The following is a 16,706-nucleotide window of genomic DNA, read 5'->3' as shown; positions in this document are numbered from 1 at the left end:
AGAGGAGGGCTCCAGGACTGAAGGTGAGGTCTGAACCGGGGCTGTGATCAGCTCTGGGCACTTGCAGGAGCTGCCGTGGTGGTGGCTGCCTTCACCTCTGTCTGCATCTCTCTCTTCTCTAGTAGCGGTTGTTGCAGCAAGTCTCAGACTCCATCAGGCTCCCAAAAGCGATAAGCATGCTTGTACTGGAGCTGCCCTGTCTGCTCTGGTTAAAGGAATTTGCTTTTTGCTTGCAGTCAGCTTCTCTCCCTGTTAACAGGGCCCAGGATGAGGGCTGCAGAGTGAAATCAAGGCAGATAGCAGCTTATTACACTTTAACTTTCCTATTGCTAACCAAACACCTTATGCTGTCAATAAAGCAGCCATCACAAGCTACTAATGGCTTTTCCCAAGAGGAGGGAGATGGGAGGCGTGGGATGGTAGCTTCCAGAAGGACTAATAATGGAGGAAAAGAGGACTTGACACTCCTTTAATGAAGCCAAAGCAGATGTTTCCCTTTCTCTGTCTTCTATCTCTTCCAAATAATTCACTCGGCAAAAGGAAAGCAATATTCCTACTCCTTATTTGGCTGAACCCCCGGTGTCTGAGCTTGATCTGTCTGCCCACCCATTCCCTCTACATGAAGCTGTGAGGTGTGCAGCAGAGCTGCCTCAGAGCGAGCCCTCGGGCTGTCCCCCCGAGCGGCTCCCCTGCTCCCCCTTCCCCGAATTCCCTGGCAAGCGGCGTCCCGCTCCCACCTCCTGCTGCGCTGTATTAATGACAAGCGCAGTGTTATTAGGACCGTGGTTACGGTCCCGATGGATCTTGCCCGCCGTACGGCCACCTGTTACCTCTCTGCTGATCAAAAAAGCCCAAAGCTTCTGGCTGCTGCATCTGTTCCTCTCTCTCCCGAGCCTTGCCAGCACAGGGTCATCTTGTTCATCCCTTCATCTCTCCTAATTACCTGACGACACATCAGTACTGCAGGCAGAGGTGCATTTGCAGCACTTCATCTGTCTAGCACACAGCAAAGTCAGGGGGTCTCCAGCATGGGCTGTGTAACTCCCTGCCTGTCTGCAAAACATCCTCCGTATTTACCCAGGCAGCAAGCCCAAAATGAAGTGTGGGCCCAGCTACAATTAGTGCCCAAGCTAATTAAGTTGAACTCATCCGGAATGGTTTCCTGTGCTGTAATGACAGCCCCTGTTGCCTTTCTCTGAGTGGCTCAGCAAGACTTTTCCTGATCCACTCCTTCCCGTGGCTTCTTGTTGCTGTGATAATTATTTTCCTCTGCTATTGCACAAATCCCACCCTCCTCTCTTCACTCCAGTGATGCTTCTGCAGTTTTATTGGGATATTTCACTTTCTGCCTGCTGTGCGTTTCACACCAAAGGTCCTTTATGGTAGATTTACTTGTTTTTATTTCTTTTTCCTCTTTAATTATGTTTTCTTGCCCCTCCTCCCCGCTTAGGTTCCTCACTTCAAAGTGGCACCAGAGGAGTTCCTGAAGCTGCAGCTCCAACGGTTCACCACCCTCAACCTCCATCCCAGCAACACCGATATCAGCGTGGCCGTGGCAGGAATCCTGAACTTCTTTAACTGCACCACTGCCTGCCTCATCTGTGCCAAAGCTGAATGTAAGTCATTGCCAGGCTGGGTTCAGCTGCCCCTCTGCTCCCAGTGCCTTCTGTTCTGTCTCCTTCTGCGTTGTTTGGTGCCTCCTGGAGAAGGTCCCACAGGCAGCGTGTGAGAGCTGGCTCGCTGTTGCATCCCAGGGTGTTCATCTCTCCTGCTTGTGGTGACAGGGTCTCTTCTGTGGGCAGCAGGCAGGCACTCGGTCGGAGCAGCGGAGACCTGCGGGGCAGATTTTCCACCCTGTTGCCCCGTGGAGGTGTTTGTGGTGTTTGTGAGAGGAGGAAAGGGGATGGAGAGAGATTCGCCTGCCTTCTGTTTGACAATCTGAAGAGTGTTTTGCTTGCACAGATGGGTTTTTGAAATGAAAAAAAAAAAGGCTTAGGCTTGTTTCTGGAGATTATTTTAGGCAAGTAAAGCTTTTTGAAATATGTCTTTCCCAAACCCACGTGCAGTTTGTGGCCTAAAAGCAGGACTTGATTAATAGTCAACACACTGCACACCCTCTCGGGCTCTGCAGCCATACATCTGCTGGTAATTGTGCATCTGGATGCTGGAGCATTCACCTCAGCAAGACCATATTCATCTCTGCATAACTCTCCTAACATGGCAGGAGCAGGCTCTGCATCGCAGTGGTTAGAGGGAGGAAAGTGTGTTCTGTGCTTTTTAAGGTCAGTGTGTAGGTAGGTAGCTGGTGTATAGTAGCTACACCAATTTTGCTTTTATTGTCCTGTAGCCAGATCCATTAGCACTAAAGTTTATCATACAAACAAGCCTAGAAAAGGGGTTTTGAAAAGGCACATGGATCCAGGGAGAGCTCTGGGCATACTGGCAAGAGCTTAGCAGTCTCTGACTGTGGGGCCAGGTACAAAGGAAAGGCAGCATCCTTTCCAGCTAGCCCTGGGCAAACTTCACACCACCAGCTGTGCATGTAACACAGTGTTGTGCAAACTCCTGCACAGGGACAGAAGGAATAAGAACGTCTTTGTCTTTTGCTTTATGTACCCTGAGGAGACCAGATCCTCAGCTGATGTCAGTCAGTAAATTGCCTTCAGTAAGCATGCTCAGATTTACCCCAGCAGAGGACCTGACCCAAAATTATGCAATTAAAATCATGCAAATGGTCTCCTACATTACTTCTAGTGCTGGAATTTTTCATAGTCTAACCTTAACCTTAAGCAAAAAGGAAAAAAAAAAAAAAAAAGGAAAAAACGATAATTAGGTTTTCTCACCTGTCATGCAGCATGGTCACAGCTCTGTCCTCGCACTGCTGCCAGGCATGGAGCACACATATACACATCAGCACACTGCCATACACCCCTGCCCTTCTCGCCAGTTACATGCCGGTGCCTCCCATCGAATGCAGCCTGGTATGAATATGAGTCTTCATTTAAGTGGAATAAAGCTTTGGGAACCAAATAGCTTGCATTAAAATAACACCCTTTTAATTGAATCAATCCAGTTTATTTTACTCTGGTATTCCTCAATAACTCAATATTTAGCATGTGCTGTGCAACCCAAGTCCTTCCCAGACCCAGGGAAGCAGTAGGATGGGTGCCTTTCATGAATCCTGCTCTTTGTGCTCAGTAAGGACCTTATCTGAGCTAGGCTTGAAGCACAACACGCTCTGACTATAACGGAGTGCAGAAAAGGCATAATCCAGCTTCATGTAGGAGCACAAGCCCTTATTTTCCCTTAGGACAAGCAGTGCTCCTAAGCACAGTCCTTAGACAACTAACTTGAGGCACTTTGGGCTTTCAGAAGGTTCCCTGGAGGCAAATAAGGGGAGTATATGAGCTGTCTGCTCATCAGTGGGGAAATGCTGTTTTCAGGGATGTTATTATTTAGATCCCAGGAGGGAAAGTCATAGCTGTTTTTGTTTAAGTACAAGGCTGTGTGATGGGACTCCTGGGTCCTATCCTGTCACGCTCATACTATCACTGTAAGGAGTCACATCCTTCTTCTGGGGACTGATTGTAATTTCTTCTGGCAGAAGCAGAAAATGACCCTTAAAGTCAATGAACTTAGGCCAACCTAAGTGTAATGCAATGGTGAATAGAATAAGATTATGTGATGTAGTTTCTCTGCGGTGTGGAATAATCAGCTAGTTTGTGAATTGCTCTGAAGTCCTAACATGGAAGGCTTTGTGTGATTCCACAGAAACCTTAACTCAGAAAGGCAACCCCAGAAAAATATAGGGGTGCACAGGCTTCACAGGAGCTACTCTGTAAGCTCTGGTTGTCAGAGGGGAGGAAATAACACCCAGTGTTTAGGAAGGGAGACCAAGGCACTGAGGTCAAAAAGCTTGTTCATACCCTAGGGCCACAGAGAGAAGCTTGAAGCAATGCTGTTGGGTGTAAGAGTGAGGCTGGATGATAGGAATCGCCATTTCTCTTCCTAACCATCAGGGTCAAGGATTGCACCAGTGCAAACCCGGTGCAACCATAAACAGAACTGCAGGTCCCCTGGGCCTTGGTCAGCAGAGCTCAGAGAGAAGGAGGCTGTCGCCTCTCCAGTAGCCTCATGGGCAAAAGCAGTAAACAGGGATGTGGAACTCCATGAAAGCCTCCAGGTCCTGCCTTTCCTGCTTCCCAGCAGTGTTCCCTGGCAGCAGGCTGTAAGGTGTGCCAGGCACTCTGGAGAGGAGGCCATATCTGCAGAGAGCTTGGGGCTGGACTACTCCTGCCAGCTCCGAAAGTTTGCATAAGAAAAGGAAAAATAACATAAGCAAGGTCAGGACTTCCCACTGGTCAGCTCGAACCACTGACCTGCCTCAGTGCGTACCTATGGTCCCTATAGGACTGCTCAAGCAACACGTGCCTGATGCAGCCTCTCTGTGCACGGTGGTCCTCACTTTAGTACTTCAAAGTTGCCAGGAGGGGTCTACAAGCCCTTGCTCATGTTCAGCCTGCAGAGCACCCTTCTGAAGTGCCAGTCTGTCAGCAGCAGCATTTCACATCTTCTCGTCATCAAACAAAGGGGAATCTCTTCAGATAATAGAGACTTGCCTCCACGCGGCAAGAGGAACTGCAAGCGGGAGGCCCGATGAGGCTACACGTAGGATCTAACGTGCTGGAAACGATAATTTCCTTGAGCCACAGGAGGAGATCAAATGCTTCCTTTTTTTCCTGGTCCCACTTCCTCCTTTCTGTGCCTGACGTGCTTTAGGAACTTAGCTGGGCTCTGCCTTTCTCACCACAGAGGCCAGGGTGGCTTTCTTACCTGGGCTTGTGCCCCGGTGAGCTGTGGGCTGGAGGAGAAGGCAGCAACTGAGGTGCAGGTGTAGACAGCAAAGAGAAAAAATGAAGAGGAAGCTGAGGCTCTGATGCGAATCACAAACTCATAGCAGCTGGCAGAGGGATGCTCTCCAGTTTGCAAGATTACCTTACAGCTGAGATATACAACCTTTGGCGTTAAGCAGCAGGATCTAATTTTCTTTCTGCAGGATATTAAATAGAAAAGGTGCATCCAAAGGGGGCAGCTGAAGATTTCCCTCCAGATTCCCGCACCCTTCTGTGAATTTCTGTCCCCTTGAAATTCATGTCATGGTGTAAATCTGGGCTTCTCCCACCAGCACGGTGGCGTGCAGAGTAGCGCAGCTTGCCCTTTTCTTTCAGGTCTGTCTAAAGCTGAGTGCTGCGGGGCTGCGATCTCTGGGAACACTCGGTACCGACTGCAGCGCAAGCACTCCCCGCTGCCAGCCTCTGCTTCACCGTGGTGTTTGCCTGGGAACTCTCTCCAAGGGCAGAAGTATTTTATGATGTTCAGCGATAGTCCTGGGGACTTCAGTCCGTGGGCTGCAGTGGCAGCAATGGTGGGTCCTGGCATCAGCGGCCAGGCGCGCTCAGCCCTCATCACTGACTTAAATTGGGTGCAGGCTTGGTAGTGAGCGCTTAGGGAGCTGCATCTAGAGCTGCCTCTCTTCCTCCTGAACACCTGCTTCTCACAGACTACAGTGTTAAATGCCATGAAATTTAGATCATTGCGGAAAAAAAGGGTAATTTCCCATGTCTTCCTTTTTTTTTTTAATTCAAGACTTTTATGAAGTTAGTGAAGTGCTCGTAAAACCTTCCTCAGTTTCACAGCAGCACATTTTGCTGGGATGAGCTGTAAGTAAACTTGGTGTGTTCAGGACTGTTACTTGCAGCAACCTGCCTGGTCCATTGCAGATGTGGAATAAAGTGAAAATAAACCTTACAGGCATCAAATGGAGGGCTTAGGTAAAATTTACTGTTCACTTGAGCTAGCATACAAAAATAGTATTCAGGTGAGGTCTAGCCCATGTGTCCTGTACACAGAGTGAATTCCCTGGCTAGTGAGAAAGAAAAAGAAGCTGGAGTGATCCAGAGAAGTCCTTGCTGTGACTGTTTTTGTAGTCCCTTGCTGAGTTCCTACCTGTACTCGGAGAAAAGGGAAGAGGTGAATGCATTGTAAAGAGTTCAGTGCAAACTTCGCATGCTGAAACTCTCACTGTGAATGAGAGACATCCTCATCTTGGATGTATCCCTTTTAATGCACTGCTTTGTTACCTTTGTGAAGTGCTGGGAGTCCTTGAAAGCAGCGCTTTGGAACACTAATCACATCACATTGTATCACTTCCCTGGCCCCTGACCTTCTGGTGAATGAGCGGTTTCATGCAGTCAAAAGTACAGTTAGGTTAAGAGTAGACCTCTGACTTGAGGATGGGTTTTGCCCCTCCGCCAGCTGGGATGTGACTCTGCTGATAGTTCTGTTCTTTTCGATTTCCTTCAGTTCAGCTTTCCCCCTTCTTTTTGGATTGTCTTTCCTTAGGGACGGATGTGTGACCACGCTAGCTGTCTGTGTCTTGCTAATGATTACATGTGGTCGTCTCTCTGGTCAATCAAACTTGACAGGAGGTTATTTCCTGATGAAACTCAGCAGCTGGATAGAAGAGACAGACTCTATCAAATCTGCTTTCTTGACTAAGAAAAGCTGCAGCAGGAGCTTTGATGTCTTATTAGACATCAAAGAAGCTGTGTTGGAAGGAGCCCTTGCAACGACCTAGCTGCAGGAAGAAAATTCAGTCAGAAGTGCTGAAGGCAATAGGGCACAAGCCCAGGGAAGTCGGGACTTATCCATGTGGGTGCTCGCTAATTATTACTTCTTTCCTTCAGCTCCCATCTGAAGGGAGACCCGGTCCTGCAAACTGCTTGGGGAGTGCCGAGGTAGCCAGAGTCCTGGCTCTTCCCTGTGTCCGATCACATCCAGACGCTGCCGCGGAGGCGGAGGGCTGTGCTGTGCTGGGGCACTCGGAGGGCTCGGTGGGGGCACAGGGGAGGCAGAAATGCGGATGGCAAAGCAGAAGGAGGGAGGAGGGCTTTGATGTGGAGGTGGAAGGTGGGTCTCCAGGGTCCTTGCCCCGTGGTGGAGCTGCTGGACTGCAAACATTTTCCTACTTTACTCTCTAATTTCTCCATAAAGCACCAAATATGCTGGTTTGGTTTTTTTATTATTGGCTTCCGTGTTGCTCTAGGAATCCGCAGTCCACAAGCAATTCTGCACTGTGCTGGGACCATACTCACAACATTTGTCACAATTTTTTAATGTAGACCTAATGTTGTATTCTTGCAATGATCTCTGCTTTGTCTGACACTCAGCAGAGCTTTCCATCCCAAGGGACGGATGCCCTTGGAAGATAGCAGCTCCCCATCAGAATGCTCCAAGATCTCCAAAGTGTATCAAGTTGTGCCTTGCAGGGCACTTGGTTTGTGAGCTAGTAATGCAAAGGCTTAGGAGAAGGGATCATCCTCCAGCAACCAGTGATAACCAGAACAATGCCACATGCAGGAAGATAATGGAGAACTTTTTTGGACTCTGGGCTCCTGAGCAAATTTGTATCAGCAATCTTATCTCCTGCCAAGAGGCCTTTGGGGCCACTTTTTGGCTGGAGAACAGCTGGAGTACCTCCATCATTTCCCATTCCCCGTTGGCCCAAGCAGCGAGCCTGTGCTGAAACCCCAAATCCTTTCCTTTGCAGTGCATAGACGCAGAACTGCTTCCTACTGGGGATGACTACGGGCCATGAGAGAACTGCTTTTTGAACCAAGTGTAAAACTTAGAGGTATCTGGTTTTTTCTCTCTTTTATTTGAAGGCCTTTTAAACCTAGAGAAGTTGCTTCGGCAGTTCCTCATCTCCAAGGACACTCTCTCAGTCCGGATGCTAGATGACAGCCGGGACCCTACCCCTCTTCTAAAAGAGATCCGAGATGACAAAACAGCTACCATCATTGTACATGCCAATGCTTCCATGTCTCATACCATTTTGCAGAAGGTAAGTGTCTATTAAGTGTCACAGCTGTAAATGCTGCTGCTTCCACTGAACGAGATACTGCATGCCGTACATGAGCATGCATGTGCAGGTGTTGTGTGATAATGGAGTGTTAAAGTTCCTGCAGCAACACTGGAAATGGTCTCAGCTGAGAGGGGAATTGCCACTGATAGAGTTTCTGGGGAAAATAATTTGCTCTCTCTTTCCAGGACTGTATCTGTAGAAGCAATGGTTTAATTGCTCTGAGCTGATGTGTTTGCTTTCTGGAAGTGGTGTGTGCTTGTGGCTCGTGTTGCCATCAAACAGTCATGGAGGGCTGCTTAGTGCTCTGAATTAGTCAATCAGTGCAATAGATTTTTCTTTTTTTCTCCAAGTACATTTCTAACTTTTTCCTTCCTTTTTTTATCATCTTATTAACCGAGATTTTATTTTAATCGTGTTTATTTTTAAATGGTCTCTTGCTGCAGTTTTTAGCATTTGTTTTGATAGTCTACTTCAGAATTGAGCAGTGGCTCCAGATGGAGTCTAAAGTTGTGTAGAGTTTCCCACATCCTGGAAGGAACAAGAAGTACTTTCCTGAATGGAGGCAGGATCCAAGCAGTGGGGTCCCCCCTTGGCTGTTGGTGCAGGCATTACACACGGTGTCCCGGCTGCGGTATCAGGGAGTCAGTCATTCAGAGGCCTTGACTGTATCAGATTTATCCCTCATGACAGCCAGCAGAAACCATTAGAGCTGTTTTTGTTACTCCCCACCTACCCTCCGCAAAGATTTCTATTCCACTGCTTGCAATTTGGCACTTCTAAATAGGCAGGTTTGGGGTTTTTTTGAGTCCCCTCGATGCAGGGGGGGGTGTGTGTGTTTTTTCTTTTTTTTTTCTCCTGGTCCCTGTTGCCTGCTGCCTGGCTGCTGAGGGCTGTCCCCCTCCTCTGTTGCTATAGTGACTTCCCACAGGCACACAGCAGCGATCTTCAGGCACCCGCACTCTCCCTTCCCGGCTTGAGCGTCCTTCTGCCACAACTGATAAAGATGTCAGAGACTGCCACGATTTTTCAGCAGTTCAGTAAAAACCTAATGTAGTCTTCCCGGCTAGAGGATTGTAGGAATGGAAGGTAATAAATAATGAGCTTCTGATCTGGCAACTTCTTGCACCTTGGGAGGCTGGAAAGTATTTTCTTTATAGAGGTGCAACCAGAGTAGGGAGTGAGGTTGTGGTGAGCAAGTAGGTACATCCTTGGTCCCCACCCACAGGTCACCAAAAGCTGGGAAAAAGAAAAGCCGGAAAAGAAAAATGCACTATTGGTTTGAAAGTGCCTTGTGTCAGACCTGTCTCAGGAGACCAGTCCTGGCCTCGGACAACGACAGAAATTGCAATTTCTCATCTCTTACCTTCCACATATGGTCTGGAGACACATGGTTGCTTCCTTGATTACCAGCCTGTCCCGGCTGCCCACCTGCCAGCGGGCACGTTAAATGGATGGGAGCGATGCTCGCAGGAAGCGCTTTGTTGCTCGCTTTGATTTTCTGCCCTTGAAATCAAATGCACTGACTTCAAAGTGGGTCAGAGGGAGAGCTGACATTATCGCTGTCCCCAGGAAGGGAAAAGGGAGGGAAATGGGTGCCAGGTTTTATTGTGTAGGGCTTAAAAATGAGGCAGCTGTCTGGAGAGCTGGCCGAAAGGCAGGTCGGCAGCCTCCTCTGGAGTCTTGGTGCTCTTTTGGTCAAATGACTTTGCTGTGTCCATTTTGCTACCTGTGCAAGGGACACGGTGAAAATGTGCAACCAAAGGGCTGGGCACAGCCAGACCTAAGCCACTGTCAGTCCTCTGTGTGCATCCAAAGCTCTCCCTGCTGCCTGTGTCCGCTCCCGCTGCAATGGTGGTTTTGTGCAGAAATAGGTAAAGAACAGGCAGGAATAGGGAGACATGCAATCTAAGCCACCTCTTCTCAGTATCTTTCCTTCACTCGCTTTCTGTTGTGACCATCCTCCAGCTTCTGGGTGAGATGGAAAGGGACTAAAACCAAGTAAGGAGATGCTGCCTTTGGGCCTTCCCTCCCTGCCTCCCGTTCCTCTGTGTGGTCTGGGGTGATGGGAAAACCTCTTTGCCAAGGTCTGGAAGCATTATTTGAGACCAGCTGTGCTTGGCAGTGAAACATAGGCTTGCAGGAGGATCTGCAGATTAATCCCCAACTTTCCTGAGCATCTGTTCCCACAACCAACTCCTTGTTGACTGAGAATTTTGAATTTTGGAAAAGGACTTCAATGATCTGGTCTGTGATCTCTAGAAAAGATCATCCCGTGGAAAAATCTGTGTCCTTCTCTCTGCATCTCCAGACACTTTTACCCTCTTTTTTCTATTTCTGTGGCCATTGCAACTCTGTCTAAATTCTGGAGAACAGGCTGAGTTACTAGGTTTCATTCATGCTAATTAATCTGTGGGACTGGCGCCCAAATCTGACTGATACATGTGGGAGAACCACCACTGGGATGACTGTCCTTTTTCTGTAACTCCAGAAGAGCTTTTTCTGCTTTGCTTTCTGCATCTGTGGTGAAAGGAGACCAAGCCCTGAGCTTTCTCAACTGCCGCTTTCCCTCATTATATTAAAAAAGACGTTGGTAGTTGATCAGGAGAAAAGCAGCATTGATTTACAAAGCGGCAAACCTCAGCAAACCTCGCTTTCCTCCAAACACACTGCACAGCTGAGGAACAACTCACCCCAAGGGGCTCCGGAGGTCTCAGGCTGGGGCTGCGGGACCCCACCTCGCCTCGCCAGGGTCTGTACGGGCCGTTGCTGTTGGTTCTGCACCTGCAGAAATCCCCGAATGTCATCTTGCGCCGTGCCACAGTGGGAGCGGGGATGCTCACAGGGCTCCGGAGCTGCGGCTCGTGCAGCGTTGGGTCATTTCTCTCTGCCAGGCAGCCCCTGTGCAGGTGCTTTGTCAGTGCTGTTGCAGAGGGGAGACCTCGGAGGTAGGCTCAGTCCTGCTGAAAAATTAGTTCCCCAGACTTTAATTTCACAGGTCAAACTGTGTTGCTGTGTCCCACCCTTCCCCGCCTGCAGGAAGAGAGCAGCGCTTGCACGGAGCGATAAGGATGAAAAAGCAAATGTGGCCCAGTCTCTGCCTTGCTGGAGTGGAGATTGAAGATTGTCAGGCTCTGGTCTAATCTCCTTTCCTCTCCTTCACAGGCAGCTGAACTGGGAATGGCGTCTGCCTATTACACGTATATCTTCACTAATCTGGTAAGACATTTTTCTCGGCTTTTCTCCCGTGTGCGTGTAGAGTCATGTTAATGGGAGCTGATCTCCCTGGCCCGTGGGAGTGCTGGGAAGAGCCACGTGCTTACGGAGCGGGGGATCTGCGGTGGAGGGAGGGGGAGGCGAGGAGGGGTGTCCCCCTGCAAACCTGAGCATCAGTCAGGGAAAGTCTTGCCCTGGCCTTCGGGAGGTGAAAGCCGACGGGTGCCCGGCAGAACCGATCGATCCCGTGCAGCTGCCAAAGGCAGGATTTGTAGATGTTGCGGCCAGAGGCAGTGCGATGAGATGTGCAGGTCCTTGGGAAGCACCAGCAGACGCGTGGTTCCTGACCAAGGGCTCAGGAGGGTTACGCTGGAGATGTCAGCCCCTGAGCCCGTTCTCCGTGCCGGGAGAAGGGCGGGCTGTACTGGGGCGTGCGTGCGGAGGGCACCACGGCCCCGTGCTTTTCTGCCGTCCCTCTGAGAGCAGCTGTGTAAGACAAAGGAAGGATGATACCATAAATGTTGAGAGGCAGAGCGGGGCATATCTTCAGCATGGCCCCTGGTGATTTGGCTTTATAGCTACTAATAACATTAATGGGGGGATCGTACGGTTAAATCCCTGAGTGCTGTGCTAAACAAGGAGTAATGGGCTTAGGCAGCAGCAGGGGGAAACCCAAAATAAACATCAGAGAAACTTCTCTTGCAGCAGCTACAAAGCTCTTGAACAGGCTGCTTAGTGGCGTGGGGGAAATGCTACCGCCAGGGAGACCAGATACCTACCTATTAATTCTGGTGTGGGGATGATGGAAACCTGAGTGCGGCAGGACGGGCTGGATGATTAAGTGGAGGTGCCTTCCAACCCCAAATGATACTCATATTCTCTAATTTCTATTAATATTTATGCCAGGGTGTGCGTGTGCCAGGAAAGCCGAGAGCTGAATCACACTTTGTGTTTGGGTGGGAGACAGACGGGAACGGATGAAGCCAAATGTGTAGGCAGGAGAGCTGGAGTGGAGAGGAGGAGGGGGAAGGAGGGAAATGGAGGGGTTGAAAGCCAAGAGAGCAACTGGGACAGAGAAAGGAAAAGGGATAGGGAAAGGAGACATCAGAAAAGAGAAAAATGCAAAAAAAAACCCCCCAAACCCAAACCAAAAAAACAAAACCCACAAGCTTCCTACCTGAACTAATAGCATTCTGATTCCTGCTTAGTGCTTGATCCATAGGTCCTAACCTTGCTCAATAGCAGTCCAGCAAGAACAAGCTTCGCTGCTCCTGTTTATCCCCATGCAAACGATCGGCACCGGGCAGCAAAGCAAAAGGAAGGGGTGTACCTGGGGGGGATCAGCCAGTGACGGACGCTGAGGGAAGAGCTGCACCCTCGGGAGGTGAATGTCACTTGTTTTAAGGCAGTGGCTGCTGCTTTGTGATTTCTCACCCCCAGTTAGAGCATAGCTGTGCTGGTGCTGCTGGTAGAGCTGGTAAGGGACAGTGGCTGTCTTCATCAGATCCTGCTCACAGCACTCAACCACTCCAGTCATTTGCCAGTCCCAGCAAGCAGTTTTCCTGTTGCCCTCTGGTCCCAACAACTGTTTCTTGTTCCACTTGCCCTCCCCAGTCCCAGCAGTTGCTGTGCACCCCATGGACCGGGACTATGCACATAGTAAGGGATTTCTATTTGCACATCACAAGCACAGTGGAGTCCGTGTTCCTGGATGGCGCTCAGACAACAGAAATATAAAAATTAAGCTCCCCACTGCCACCACCACCAGACTGGTTTTGAGCATGGGTGTGATTAAGCGTTTGCTCAAGGTTAAGAGGTGAAATTTGTCTTTGAAACCCACTCATCTAGTGTAATGCAGTTACGGCAGGTGAGAGAGAAATGAATTTTGTTGCCGTTCACTCTCACGGGATATTAATCTGTTTACCCAGGCTATTTTACCACTTTATCCAAAAGACCAGCCCTCAGCAGAGTTAACTGGATTTTTGGCAGGGACCGTTAAAGAAAGGTGACATCGGGCAAAACCTGGGCAGATGGAAGAGATGTTTAAGGAAATTAGTAATATTTAAATGGGGATGAGAGATGGGAGTGAGCAATTTAGACTAATAAATCTGGAGGGATTATCAAGCTCCTAATGAACCCTCTGAGGCTTTGCAATCACTGCCTAATAGAAAAGATAAAAATCATAGTGAACTGCTGTCAAGGGGAGCAAGCAAAAAGATGGCTTTAAATGGAGGGAGAACCCATCAGAAAGGGAATAGACAGTTTGTATAGCATTAAGCTGCTTGGAAATGGAAAAATATTTCAGGCAAAAAAAGAAGAGAAAAGGGGATAAAATGCTGAATTAAACACCTGCCCTGCGGCACTAGAGGGGAATTCTGTTTCTGTCTTCTAGCATTAATTTTATTTAATAAGCACATCCCAGCCGACAGCTAGTTGTGCGTCGCAGCTCTTCTCTCTGCGGAGTGTTAGATGGAGGCAAGTTGCTGCAACTCCCCTGGCGCCGGTCCATGGGAGAGCAATTCGGGGGTGACGGCTCCTCCTTAGCCAGCCTGATGAGTGCAGATAGCGTCAGCATTGCTTTCCCCACCGTTCAAGGGGGAGGCAGAGCGGTGCGTGAAAACAGATGCCAGCCTTTGGCAGGAGATTGCGGGAGCAAATGAGGAGGAAGTCCTCGGCCCCCAGTGCATTTCCATCGGAGCCGAGGCGAGCAGCCTGATGTAAAAATATCCACAGGCTAATTTACTGCGTGCGAATTCATTATCAGCCTCCTTCAGCCAGCTCAAGGGACGCTTTTTGTCAGCAACAGAAGCTCAACAAATTTTCCCGGAGTCCTAATGAAACTCGCAGAACAGAGCAGGTCTGTTGCATTTTTCTTCCCCACGTCTGTCATCTGCGTACGGGGTACTCGTGGCAACTGAGCACCCTTCTGTCCTCAGGCCCCTTGCAGAAAATCTCAGTCTGACCCAATTTTCTTCCTGGTATCTCCACAAGGTGACAAACTCCCTTGCTCTGGGACTTACCCTTCTGGGAGGGCTGAAATTTCCTGATGATTAATGGCAAATGCTGACCCAGTGGCCAACTGCTCCCTGTGCCTTGGTTTGTGCGGTGCCGAGATGAACTCAGAGCTGCTCTCGTCGTCCCTTCCCCACTCCCCAGCAGGGCACGGGGGTTTTGTGTATCCACACAGCTTATGACCACGTAAGGGGGCGATGGTGTGCTCCATAATAATAGTAATAATAACAATAATGCCAGTGCATAAATAAAGCATTGCAGGCAGGCTGTTGTGCATTGAAAAAAATGTTCCTCCTAGTGCTGGAAATCCTTGAAATCAGCAGTGCTGAGCAGGAGGGGTTGTTGGATGCCTCCAAAATCCCGTGCTACAATTAATTCTTTTAGCTTGTTAATTCTGTGTAGCTTGTTAGTTTTTGTCTTTTTTTTCTCTGTCTCTCTCTCTCTTTTTTTTTTTTTAATATAACGTATGGACCTCAGGCTGGGTTTAAATTTCAAAACATTTATCAAGGAGATTAGATGGAAATAATTGAAACAATTAAAATTATTACTGTAAGAAGGAAGGTGTAAGGGAGTTTTACTAGTGCCTTGAGTCAGATGGTCTATTCATTGGATGCAGTTTTGTTCCCTGACAATATTGTGCGCAGGTGTTGTTGCTGATAAAACAGCTGCCGTATTCAATTTCCAGAGACCAGATAAATCAGTTTTGGTTTGTTTTTTTGTTTCCTGTTTTTTCTTCTTTGTTTAGTGATTTATAAAGAGGTTGGTCTTCATACAGGATGAAGTTTTCAAAGCTGAATTGCCACTCTGGATGCCCCGTTGGAACTGGAGGGGAAATTAGTGTCCAAATCACCCAGACAACATCACACGTTTCAGCGGTAGCTTGTCATTATGGTAACATCCTTTGGAAGGAGGGAATGATGTAAAGCGGAGGGAAAGTGGACTACAGCTTAGTATTTGACCAGGGCTGTGGAGCTTAGGTTTTCAGTCCTGCTTTGTGAAATTACTTTCTATTGTGAAAATGACCGTCTCTTTCTGTGTCTGGTTCTGCGGCGCGAGCTCTGGCGCAGGCCATGGTGTTTGGCCTCGCTGCACGAGGTCTGCTGGCCGCAAGCACCCTCGCGCTCCCTTGCACAAGTGAAGAAGGCGAAGTCTTGTGTTGTGCTTTGACAAATTTTACCTTGCAGTCCAGCCAGCCTTCCTGATTCCCAGTAGCTGATGCAAACCTTTTTGTAGAGCTCTGATCATTCCGTGGATTTATGGTTCATATTTTCGGTGGCATGTGGTAGCAGGGCAAACAAATCAGGTTTTTGCAAGGATGCCAAAGCAATTCTTCCTCATTCCAGTTAGCAAGAGAAAAGGAGGATTTAGATGAAGCAGTAACTGTACCTCCCTGTGTTTTGCTGCCTGTGCTACCTTACCTGTCTGGGTCATCTTTATGCATTGTTCAGAGTTCACCCTGTGCTTGAATTCCAGTTGTTGAGTAAATCGTTCTCTCAGATACAGCCCAGGCCCTCTGATGGGAGAGCAAACCTCTCTTTTCCTCTGCCCTCATGCTGTCTTGTCCTATTTGTCCTTCAGACTTTCTGCCCCTTGTTTTCCAAGAGTTGTGCTTTTCAGGTCCCAACAGTAGCACTTGACCTCTTTGCTCTTTGAGTATTTGTCACTCTTCAAACTTCAGGCTCCCTGCAGAGAAGTTGAAGTAAATTGCTTTCACTAAGTATGTGGGCAATGTATTTTCCTAAAGTGCTCTTGTTTGAAGAACAGCCTCCGAAATTTAATAGCTCTCCTTGCATGAGGAGGTAAAAGACCCGTCCTTACTAGCATATGGCACACTGATGCTTTGGTGAGGTGTCAACTTTCTAAGAGCAACCAGATTATATATGGACAGTTCCCCTGAATTGTCCCTGAGTTCACTGAGATCGCCGTTCCTCTTTAACTACATGAATGGCTGAGTAACAATCCCTTGGGTAGATCTCCCACATCCACTTACTTACTCAAAAGGCCACAATTTGTTGCTGTGATGGCTTTTTTTTCTTCCAGAGAAATTGATTTTTACATGTGGCCCATTATAAACTTATTGACTCTGTCAATAGTTTATAAATAAACTGAGACTTTCAAGAAAAGCATAAAGCACTTAGCATAATATTGTCCACTTGAGTAAATAAATAAATGTGTTCTTAGAGGAGCTTAGGAATGATTAACAGACTCGGCAGCTCAGCCCTGAGGGCAACAGGATCCAGAGAGGCAAAGGCAGGTATTTTCTCCACTGCTACGTCTAACAGAGGAGGTCTGACGATCTCAGGGGAGAAATTGGTCACTGGTGCCAGATTGTGAAGAACTGACCATTGCAGGGGCCAAATGTCCCAGTCATGTAATGGCCACATGGCAATGCCCAAGGCTGGTAGCGATGCTCAGGTGGTGGTCCCTGGCATGCCTCTGTTACAGAGGAGGATGGGAAAGTCATTCACTTCAATCTGTGTTTTGTGTCTTTTGTTGATTTGCACGTTTTTCTTTCTTCTTGTACTCTTGCTGCTGTTAATGATCTCCATCAGTACAA

The 16,706-nt window shown here is 48.4% G+C and overlaps 1 protein-coding gene across 1 annotated transcript in view; it reads left to right on the top strand.

Moving 5' to 3' along the window:
* GRIK4 (glutamate receptor, ionotropic, kainate 4) overlaps window positions 1-16,706 on the top strand; it is a 138,082-nt gene that overhangs the window by 68,464 nt on the left and 52,912 nt on the right. Inside the window, exons 4-6 of the mRNA XM_010581433.1 lie at window positions 1,451-1,616; window positions 7,725-7,903; window positions 11,087-11,140. Of these exons, the coding sequence (XP_010579735.1) occupies window positions 1,451-1,616; window positions 7,725-7,903; window positions 11,087-11,140 (399 nt within the window). The remainder of the gene's footprint in view (window positions 1-1,450; window positions 1,617-7,724; window positions 7,904-11,086; window positions 11,141-16,706) is intronic.

This window comes from Haliaeetus leucocephalus, unplaced genomic scaffold (genome assembly GCF_000737465.1).
Source record: "Haliaeetus leucocephalus isolate CR32 unplaced genomic scaffold, Haliaeetus_leucocephalus-4.0 Scaffold773, whole genome shotgun sequence".
NCBI classification, from domain to species: domain Eukaryota; kingdom Metazoa; phylum Chordata; class Aves; order Accipitriformes; family Accipitridae; genus Haliaeetus; species Haliaeetus leucocephalus.
The sequence above is the reverse complement of the archived record's forward strand: the minus strand, read 5'-3'. Positions and strand labels throughout refer to the sequence as shown.